At 51.7% G+C, this 11,101-nt stretch overlaps 1 protein-coding gene across 1 annotated transcript; it reads left to right on the forward strand.

Moving 5' to 3' along the window:
• The first annotated feature begins 2,398 nt into the window (after positions 1 to 2,398).
• LOC128949481 (class I histocompatibility antigen, F10 alpha chain-like) lies at positions 2,399 to 6,519 on the forward strand. The gene is made up of 8 exons (XM_054294340.1): positions 2,399 to 2,474; positions 3,998 to 4,261; positions 4,612 to 4,887; positions 5,377 to 5,649; positions 5,735 to 5,836; positions 5,935 to 5,970; positions 6,090 to 6,122; positions 6,506 to 6,519. Exons 1-8 carry the CDS (start codon positions 2,399 to 2,401, stop codon positions 6,517 to 6,519), a joined length of 1,074 nt encoding a protein of 357 aa, XP_054150315.1.
• The last annotated feature ends 4,582 nt before the right edge of the window (positions 6,520 to 11,101 follow it).

An 11,101-nucleotide genomic window follows, 5' to 3' on the forward strand; every position in this document is an offset into this window, starting at 1 on the left:
CTATTTATTTGCCAAAATAATACATATACATAACCCCAGCACCTCCCATCCCCGCGTTGTATTAAAATGAGGTTATTAGTCCTTCACGCGTGCGCAATTCTTCTCTTGAATTGGGTCAGTGGTCTCAAACTGGGCCAGTGGTCCCAGGGATGAAGTCAGGAAGGTCTTGGTCAGGTCCCTGTGACCCTCTGGCACAATCCAAGGCCCCCTGCTTTGTGATGGATTAACATGGAGTCCAGGTGCTGGGCATTGTTCTACTGGTTTCAATATGTTCCTATAATGGTTCACTTGCTCCACTTCTTTCTACAAATGAGCTCATAATATAACAATTAGCTTTATCTTAAGCATCCAATAATCATTAACCTAACATTGGTGTATCTAACTTCAATATGAATTGGTTCTAACACTCAGCTAAAATCCTAACCCTTTAAAATCATGATTCAATAGGACTTAGCAAAACATAAGATGTGAAAAAGGCTTTTGTGTAACTAAAAACAGTGTAAGGCCATCCACTGACCAGCCTGTCCAAGTAATAAGATAACTGTGACACAAAGCAGAGCACCAGAGGACAATTAGACAATACCATGTTAAAATTAGGGAGGCCATACTGAATCCTTATCAGAGGATGTGAAACAGCAGGATGGAGACACAAAAATAAATAAAATATATTGACCTGACACACAGGATGTTGTGTAGATAAGCTGGAGTGTGAAGAAGTCAAAGAAAGAACTTCCCAAAACATCGGAAAGTTCACAAGAATTTTTGAATAATGCATGAAACACATGAATGTGCAGATATCTCAGCAGTGTAACAGTATAAAGATAACATTGTCTGTGTACACCCCTGTGTTCTTTGGCTGTTGGCCAAGAGCACTCCAGCGCATGGGAGGGGGGGGAAATATCGTCCTTTTCTGGATTATTATTATTATTGTTATTGTTATTCTTCTTCTTATTATTATTACTACTATTACTATTACTCTTACTATTATTATTAAACTTCTAAAAACTCTAAGCAGTGAATTTTGTTTTTCACACCCTGAACAGGATCAGGACCCCCCTGAGTCCCCCATTCCAGTGAACGAGGACCCCCTGCACTGGATCCCAGCCAGGCCCTTATCTAGCACCGGGACGCCCCCAAACCCTGATTCCCAGGAAGGGACTCCCCCTGAACCCCCATTCCAGGGTACCAGGACCCCATTGCATGCCCTTATTCAACACCAGGACCCCTGTTCACCCCCACATCCGGGACTGGAACCTTCCCAAAGCCTCCATTCTCAGGCACAGGGACCCCCCTGCACCCCCTTATCTGTGGATATATCTTATCTGTGAATATATGTATTGTTATAACAGCAATAAGAATACAACAACTGAAATGTAGTGAGAGTCCTATGTATTAGATAAGTGGGTCCTAGCTATTCTAAATGAGTCACAGCTGCGTAGTCCTTAGTTGGGCAGCAGCTGTGGCTTGTAAAGACAGCTGGGATAAAAGGGGTGGGTCGAGAGCCCAGGAGGAGCCCCTGAGAAGACACATGAAGAACTGTGCTGCAGAGAAAACAGCTTGCTACAGTATGGGACTTGAGAAATATGAATAACAACAAGAATGAAACACTTATCCAGCACAGGGCCCCCCTGCACCCCCTTATCCATCACCAGGATCCCCCTGCTTCCCCTCATCCAGCCCGGGGATCCCCCTGCACCCCCTTATCCAGCCCCAATGCCCCCCCGCATTGGACCCCCTTTTCCTGGACCCCCCCCCCTCCTGCCTTCCCCAGCCTCCACCCATCACCTTCCTCAACACCGGGGGCCCTGCACCCCCTTTCCTGGGCACAGGGACCCCCTGGAACCCCCATTGCCCTCACCCCCCATTCCTGGGCACAAGGACCCCCCGAACCTCCGTTCCTGGGCAGGGGGACCTCGCTGCACCCCCTTATCCGGGACTGGGACCCCTCCTGGACCCCCTTCACGTGTTCTGGGACCCCCTACACCCCTGCCAGGCCCTCTCGCCCTTCCCAGACCCCAGACCCGCCCTTTTCCTTCACCTTTGTACCCCCAGATGTCCCAAATTTCCGGATCCCCCCAGTTCTCCCCTCCAGGCTCTTCCTTAAGGGGGTTCCCAGGGGTTCCCAGGTGGTTCTCAGAAGGCTCCAGGGCGGTCGCAGCGGGGATCCAGAGGGTTCCAGAGGGATTCTCTGCAATTCCCCCGTCCCCGCCCCGCCCTCCTCGGTCCCTTTCGCTTCCGCGTCCCAACCTGCGAGACCGGGATCTGCCCGGTGACCGATGACGTCACTGACAGATCGGGCTGCCATTGGCGAGCAGTAAAAAGCGGGGCCAATGGCGGGGCCGGATGCGGCTCAGGGAGCCTGGCCATGGCTGGGGCGGGGCCGCAGCCGAGCAGCGCCATGGCTCCAGCGCTGGGTTTGGGGCTGCTCTGGGGGCTCCTGGGGCTCCTGGGGGACCCGGGGGGCGCGACCAAAGGTGAGTGGGAACCCCGAAACCGGGAACCCCCTGAACTTCCATTTCTGGGCCCCAGGACCCTCCTGAACTTCTGTTACCGGGCACAGGAATCCCCATAGCCCCATTTTGGGTCCTGTGACCCCCTCCATCCCCTCCTTCCGTACCGGGACCCCCTGTTCCCCTTATCTGGTACCGGGACCCCCCTGAACCCCATTCCTGGGCTCGGGGATCCCCGTGAACGTTCATTTCTTGGCAGCGGGACCCCCTGCGCCTCCTTATCTGGCCCCGAGACCCACCGGATCACCCATTCCTGGGGATCAGGATTCCTTTGAACCCCAAATCGCGGCACGGGAACTCCCCTGAACCCCCATTCCTGGGCACTGGGTCAGCTCTGAATCTCCATTTCTGGGCACCAGGACCCCCCTTCACCCCCTTATCCGGGACTAGGATCCCCCCACACCCCCGTCAGTGCTCTGGGATCCCTCTGCCCCCCTTTTCGGGCATCCCGCCCTTCCCAGACCCCAGACCCTCTGGACCATTTCCTTGACCTTTAGATTCCCCCAGATCTCCCAACTTTCCATGTTCCTCCCGTTTTCCACTCCCACCGCTTCCTGAAACGGGGTCCCAGAGGGTCCCTGGGGTCTCAGGGGGTCGCAGGGGGGATCCAGATGAACTCCCTGGAATTCCCCGTTTCCCCCGTCCCCTCCCCCGGCGTTCCCTCCGTCTTTTCTCTTTCCCGTCTCCCAAGCTGCGTCCGCCTGCCTCTCCGAGCCCCAGACCCCCCTTTCCGTGACCAGGGACTCCCTGGAGCCCCATTTCTGCCTTTCCCAGCTCCCAGACCCCATTTCCCTCAACACCGGGGACCCTTGGACCCCCTTTGGTGGGCACAGGGACCCCCTGGATCCCCCATCCTGCCTCTCCCAGTCCCTTCATTGGACCTTGGACCCTTCCAGGCTCTCCTGGTTCCGCTTCCTGATCCTTGGACGTCCCCATGGGGTCCAGGAAGGTCCCTGGGTGGTTGTGGAGGTTCCAGGGGGGATTCTGGGCTCTGGGACACCTCCTGAATTTTCAGTCCTGGGCACTGGCCCCCCCCTGCACCCCCTTTCTCCTTTGTCCTGCTTTCCCCAGTCCCCCCCTTTTCCTTGTCCCTGAGACCCCCTGGACCCCCATTCCTGCTTTTCTCAGGCCCCAGCCCCCCCTTTCCTCTGCATCAAGGACCCCTGAGCCTCCCATTCCCAGCTCTCTCCACCCTGTGACCCCTTTCCTCGGCACTAGGGACCCCTGGACCCCCTTTCTTTGGCACAGGGATCCCCTGGAACCCCCATCCCACTTTCCCAGTCCCTGCACCTCCTCTCCCATAACCCCTGAGCCCCCATTCCTGGACACCAGAACCGCCTGCAGGCCCTTTCCTGTCCATCCCACCTCTCCCACCCTGCACACCCTTTCCTTGGCCCCAGGATCCCAAACCCCTTCCCAGCTCTCCCAGTTCCCCTTTCATTGATCCATGATCCCCTCAACCCCCCCAAATCTCCGTGTCCCCCCAGTTCTCCACTCCCTGCGTTACCTGTACATGGCGATGTCAGAGCCCAGCCCAGGGATGCCCCAGTACATGATCCCTGGATACCTGGATGGGATCCCCTTCACACGCTACGACAGTGAGCAGGGCCGGGTGGAGCCGCTGACACAGTGGATAAAGGATGGAGCCGAGCCGGGATATTGGGAGAGGCAGACCCAGCATGCTGTGGCATGGCAGCATGTGGGTGCCAGGAACCTGGAGACACTGCAGGAGCGGTACAACCAGAGCAGGGGTGAGTGGGGGGGAGCTGTGGAGCTGGGATGGGATCTGTGGGGTTGGGATGGTATCTGTAGGGCTGGGGTAAGGATCCATAGGGCTGGGATGGGATCTGTAGGTCTCAGATGTGGATTCACAGGGCTCCAAGGGGCTGAAACAGGGATCTATTAGCTGGGATGGAATGTCTTGTGATCCATGGGGCTGGGATGGGATCCATGGGGTTGGAATGTGGATCCATGGGGCTCCAAGGGGCTGGGATGAGGTTCTGTGAGTCTCCATCAGACTCTGGGGCTCCATGGGGCTGGAATGGGGCTCTGTAGGGCTGGGACACAATTCCATGGGTCTTTGTGAGTACAATCTCCCCAGATCTCCACACAAGGTTGGTAGTTTATGGCTGTGAACTCCTGTCCGACGGGAGCATCCGCGGATCCTTAAGGATTGGCTGCAATGGGTGGGATCATCTCTCCTTTGACCTGGAATCTGGGAGATTGATGGCAGCCAACACCATTGCTGAGGTCACCAGGAGGTGCTGGGAACAGGATGGGACTGTGATTGAGGCGCGGATGAATTACCTGAAGCATGTCTGCCCGGAAGGGCTCAAGAAATACGTTGGATACGGACAGAAGGAGCTGGAGCGCAAAGGTGGGAGCAGAATTCCTGTGGGAATTTGAGATTTGGGAATGGAGCACTTTGGAACACAGTAACTCCTGTGGGAATTCCATGGCTAGATCTCACTCCCATCCCATTCCCATGGAATTCTATGGAGTGGAAATTCAATAGGTACAACTCACCCCCATCCCATTCCTATGAAATTCCCTGGGCAGATCTCCCTCTCAACCCATTGCAGTGAGAATTCCATGAGTAGAGCTCACTCCCATCCTATTCCCATGGAATTCCATGGGCAGATCTTACCCCCATCCCATTCCCTTGGAAATTCCATTGGCAGATCTCACTCTCATCCCATTCCCATGGAATTCGATGGCAGATCTCACTCTCATCCCACTGCAGTGGGAATTCTCTAGTCAGATCTCACTGTCATCCCATTTCTGTGGGAATTTCATAGGTACAGCTCACTCCCATCCTATTCCAATTGGAATTCCATGGATGTCCGTTACCATTATCCCATTCCAGAGCCCCCTGATGTCCACGTGTCCGGAAGAGAGGAACACGGGACGCTGATCCTGTCCTGCCATGCGTATGGATTCTACCCCAACACCATCGCAGTCAGCTGGATGAAGGGGGGTGAAACCTTGGATCAGGAGACGGAGTGGGGCGGGATCGTTCCCAGCAGTGACGGCACCTTCCACACCTGGGCCAGGATCGAGGCGCTGCCGGAGGAGCGGGAGCAGTACCGGTGCAGGGTGGAGCATCCCGGAATGCCGGAGCCCGGGATCTTCGCTTGGGGTGAGGCTGGGAATGTGGGGATTGGGAATTTGGAATTCCCAAATGGGGATTCCCTTTCCCCTTCTCACTATCCCGCGTTTCTCAGAGCCGACATCTGGGGGGAATCTCACCATGATGGTCACTGTGTCTGTCATCGCTGTCATGCTCATCCTCCTCATCAGATTCGGCGTCTGGAAGCTCCAATCCGGTAACACACGGGATGGGGGTCGGGAAGGGACACGGATCCACCCGGCACTGTTCTGGGAATCCTGTGCCACCAATGCTGATCCCACTTTGTTTCCACAGGGAGGAGAGACAGGAATGGATACAACCCGGCAGCTGGTGAGTTCCAGTGGTGGATCCAGCTCTGGATCCCCTCTGTGTGGATCCCGGGATGGATCCTGGGGTTAATCCCAGTGTGTGATCCGTGCTGGAGTCTCACGGATCTTCTCTTTCTGCAGGAAGGGACATGGGAACCAACAGCTTCAGCACAGGTATGGAGCAGGATCAGGGTGGGATTCCAGAGGGGGACTGGGGCAGGATGGATGGACTGGGATCAGGGAGGGATTATGGAACAGGGCAGGAGTCCGTCCAGAGTGGGATCAAGTGGAATTGTAGAGTGGGACTGGGGCTGGATTCTGGAGCAGGATTAGGTGGGATGGATGGAGCAGGATCGGTCCAGGATGGATAGAGTGAGATCAGGGAAGGATTCCAATTCTGGATCGGGTGGGATGGATGGAGCAGGACTGGAGCAGGATTGGAGTGGGATCCTGTGGGATTCTGGAGCAGCTCCTGCTCTCCATGGGCTCCAGCCAGGCCAGCCTGTGGAATGGGGACAGGGACAGGGTGACACCGTGACCCTCTCTCATCCTGGCAGGAATCACTGCCTGAGTGATCCATGGAGCTGGATCTGGCCCTTTCCCTCTTCCCAGGAAAGCTGAGAGCTGCCACCAGAGCTGATCCTGCTGCTCCCACCCACCCCACAGGTCTTTCTAATGGATCAATTTCCAGTTTTCCATTTCCCAGTGTTTTAAAGGCAAGAACCACAAATATTTACAATGCTTTAGTTCTGGTGTGAAATTATCCTGCTTTGGGCAATAAATCTACTTGGGGCAATAAATCCTGCTTTGGGCAATGTCCTGGATTGTCACGCAAATTGTATTCTATTTACCATCTGTATGGCAGTTGTTTTCTGTTAAGTAGGCAGTTTTCCTTATCTCTTCTACAACCGGGGAGATATCTGTTGATAACAGGCTATTGAATGTCACTGCCTGACTGATAAGAACTACAGCATCCCAGTGTGAGATGCTCCGCCCAGAGGGGCGAGCCAAACATTCCTACCTGGATATAATCTTGAGGTTCTGGACCACCAGCATGGCTTTCTCCACTGCATCCCCAGAGGAACAGCAGCTGCCTCTCCTTCCACTGGATCTTAGAGGAAGACTGCACCTTTCTACAGGATCCCTGCTCCAACAGAACCACACCTGACGCTCCAGGAGGACTACAGCCACATTTCCAATGGGACTGCTACCAACAGCCTGGCCAACAGGGTGTCAGGCGGTGTTCTGACTCTGTCAGTGTTGTTCTAGTGCCCTGCATTGTTTATTTTATCTTTTTATTTTCTTGCCTAGTAAAGAACTGTTATTTCCTGCTCCCATATTTTTGCCTGAGGGTCTCTTAATTCCAAATTTATAGCAATTTGGAGGGGTGGGGAGGGTTTACATTCTCCATTTCAGGGGAGGCTCCTGCCTTCCTTAGCAGACTCCTGTCTTTCCAAACCAAGACAGATTTTGGTGCCCAACGTGAAGCTTAAGGGCATAGAAACAAAAAGGGGATAACAGTTCTTGAGTAATCTAATTTTGTGTGCTGATATAGAAACCTTGTTAGGTGTCACCATGTGGTCCAGCTTGCCCTGGTTTGGGGGGCATGTGACCATGGCTGTATTTGTCCCATTCACACGCCCTCATCTAAACATGGGTCCTATAACCAAGGCTGTTGTCTGGTTTGCTTTACAGGTTAATAAGGTGAGGAATTCATGGATTTTTAACTTCCACTGGAAGGCAAGCACACGAATTCAGAGCTATCACACCCTTACTGTATGGGTCCATCAATGCCTTGCCCCATGACTCAGAGATAACTCCCTCCAGGAGCCATTTCTGTTTGATGGGCAATCAAGGACCAATCATGACTCAGAAGGATATCAGCCCATTGGGAGATGCTCCGCCCAGTGGGGAGGAGCTCAGCATCCCCACCTGGATATAATCTGGGCTTTGGGACAGAACAGGCAGCCCTTACCCACTGGTTTCCAGAGGACAAGAGCTGCCAGATCTTTTCTACGGGATCACCACTTCAACAAGACCGTTTCATCTGGACTGCCACCACCACCCTAACTAGCAGGGTGTCAGGTTTTATTCTGACTCTCTCAGTGGTTTCATTTTGTACTATTGCATGTATTTTTGGTTTTTTTCCCATTTCCTAATAAATTTTATTTCTGGCTTGGAATCTCACTGGTTTTGCTTTCTAACCAGAACATAATTTTGGCACCCAAAGTGGGGCAGCAAGGTTTTTTCTCAAGAACCTGGTTCCACACAGTGGGTAATGCAGAAGTATGGGGAAACCCCTTGTGTACCACCGGGAGACCTATATTTAAGTGAGAACTGTGTATAAAGTTTCATTTTGCATTATAGATATGTATAACTGTAACAGAGTATTGGTTTGGGTATAGATGGCAATAGGATAAGGGGTGGATTATGTCCTAGGTTAAAACATAAAGATTTATTCTATTCCCACCCTTAAGAGCTGTTCAGACCAGCAGAGGCATTGTTTTTTCCTTATCTCCTGTTAATAGGCCCCTCAATCCCTTGCCCCATGACTCAGAGGTAACTCCCTCCAGGAGCCATTTCTGTTTGATGGGCAATCAAGGACCAATCATGACTCAGAAGGATATCAGCCCATTGGGAGATGCTCCACCCAGGGTGGAGGAGCTCAGCATCCCCACCTGGATACAACCTGGGCTTTGGGACAGAACAGGCAGCCCTTACCCACTGGTTTCCAGAGAACAAGAGCTGCCAGATCTTCTCTACAGGATCCCCACTTCAACAAGACCATTTCATCTGAACTGCTACCACTGCCCTAACCAGCAGGGTGTCAGGACATATTCTGACTCTGTCAGTAGTTTTATTTTGTATTATTGCATGTCTTTTGGGTTTTTTTTCCTTTTCCTAATAAATTGTATTTCTGACTTGGAGTCTCATTGGTTTTGCTTTCAAACCAGAACATAATTTTGGCGCCCAAGGTAGGGCACCAACGTTTTTGCTCAAGGACCTGGTTACTCTGGGTGGGTAATGCAGAAGGATGGGGAAACCCCTTGTGTACCTCAAAGAGACCTAATTTTAAATGAGATCTGTGTGTAAGGTTTCATTCTGTATTTTATATATATCAATATATCTATACATCTATATATCTTTTATATACATTATTATGTGCATTATACATTTATATATTTTTTTCTTTTGTGTTTCATGTATTTTGGGTTTTTTTCCCTTTTTGTAAAAACTTTTATTTCTGACTTGGAGTCTCTCACTGGTTTTGCTTTCAAACCAGAACAACTGGCCACTGGCGATGGTTGTTTGGCTTGATTGACCAATTGGATCCACATGTGTGTTGTGACTGTCTGGCAAGGACCATGGGTTGTTCTTAGTGGTAAAGTATGGTATAACAAAGCAATTGATCAGCCTGCTGCAATCATGGAGTCAATGCTCATTATTCCCCACTGGGGACTGCTGCTACAACAGGGACTGATGATTTTTCTTTCAGCACTGGACAGTCCTTTTTGCAATGCCCCCATTTCTTAGAGGATGCACTCTGAGCCTTCTCCACAGGGGAAGCTTTCTTGTGTGACTTTTCCCGAGTTGCCTTCTTGCTAGGCTGGGATTAACTCTTTCAGTTGGGCCCCTGTCTGAAAACACCTTCCAGGCAACCTCCAGCAGTTTATCCATGTCTTCAACTCCCTTTATCTTTTCTTATGTCATTTGAAGCCTGACCCACACAAAACAAAACCAGGTGTGCTTTACCATCAGCTGATTCAGGATCTAGATCAGTATATTTGATGGCAGATCTCTTCACCTGTTCAAAAATCAGTGGGTGATTCATCATAATTTTGCCTCACTTGATGAAGCTTTGACCAATTTACAGCTTTAGAGACCCCATATTTTAACCCACATACCACGATGCTTTGATATCATTTTAGCTTTGCTATCTGCTTGGGTGTATTTGCATTCCACCCAGGGTTTTCAAGGGGAAATATCTCAGTGACAGCGCCCTGAAGCAGCTCCCTGGCTGTGCTCCCCTCAAGGAACATTGGGATGGCTTTATTGACCACTCACCTCTCAATGGGGTCAATAATGTGTCTGACACAGAGTTCAGATCAGCCCAGGCTGATTTATATAAAGGATATTATGAAATTAAATAATTAATTTATTAATAGGCTGTATGGTGCAGACCTGAACTGACAGATTACGTTGCACCAACCAGCAGCTACAAGGAATCATCGATAATCAATATCAGTATCAAATACCGTATCAAATTACTGGTGATTAATAACAATGTGCAAAAGGCAATACAAATGTGCAAAAGGCAATACAAAAGTGCAGAAGCCAATAAAGAACTGCAAAAGCCAATTATTAAATTGTCATTTATATCCCGGCTCTGCTGCATGCACAGTGGAAAGCTGGAAGCTGCTGAGGGGACTCATTCACCCCTGTCCCTGAGTGTGCCCAGAGTGTCCCCAGTAAGGTCATCCCAGGAATTCCCATCAGGATTTGGGGCAGTATCAATGAAAATTCCCAGAAAATTCCCCAGATTTATCTCAAATACTGCACGGGGAGGGCACAGGTGACAGCAGCAATGCCCCTGATGATGTCACTGCCATGAAGATGTCACAGCAGTGACATCACCATCCCTGCAGCAGCTTCGGGATGTCCTCGATGGCTTTTTGGCACTTCTCGGTCACCACATGGGCACTGGAGCTGTAAGAATCACAACTGAAGATGTTGTTGATGTCATCATGTGCCCCCAGCAGGTGATCCTTTGCCAGGCGGGTGTTGGACTCCCACAGCGACTTGGCCATGGACACCTTGGCTGGCAAAGCTTTGGGGACATCGGGGAACTCCTCCTTTGTCACCTCTGTGGTGTCTATGATGTCCTTGAGCAGGTGCTGCACCTCCCAGGGGAACGTGGTGGCTTCGTCACACACGGCCACCAAGCGCTCCAGCAGCCCCAGGGCCTCCTCCACCTCCTGTCCCTTCCTGGTGGCTATCAATGCCTGGCTCTCAGCCACCACAGTCTCTCCCATGGCCACGGTGTCCACCAGCACCTCGTTGGAGGCTGCCACCATCCGGGCCTTGAGCGCAGCCATTGCCGAGGCCCCCTCCTCCCTCTCAAGGGCCTGTGGCAGCTCCACCATCTTTTCCTG

Source organism: Melozone crissalis, unplaced genomic scaffold (genome assembly GCF_028551555.1).
Source record: "Melozone crissalis strain CALT ecotype California unplaced genomic scaffold, PUWL_Pcris_2 ptg000244c_1, whole genome shotgun sequence".
Classification (NCBI taxonomy): domain Eukaryota; kingdom Metazoa; phylum Chordata; class Aves; order Passeriformes; family Passerellidae; genus Melozone; species Melozone crissalis.

What these genes read in the sequence shown, in the direction of transcription:
- LOC128949481 (XM_054294340.1), top strand. Translation starts at nt 2,399, where the DNA reads ATGGCTCCAGCGCTGGGTTTGGGGCTGCTCTGGGGGCTCCTGGGGCTC. An exon ending in GCCCGGGATCTTCGCTTGGG is followed by an intron (nt 5,650 to 5,734) that starts GTGAGGCTGGGA and finishes CGCGTTTCTCAG; the next exon opens with AGCCGACATCTGGGGGGAAT. An exon ending in CGTCTGGAAGCTCCAATCCG is followed by an intron (nt 5,837 to 5,934) that starts GTAACACACGGG and finishes TTGTTTCCACAG; the next exon opens with GGAGGAGAGACAGGAATGGA.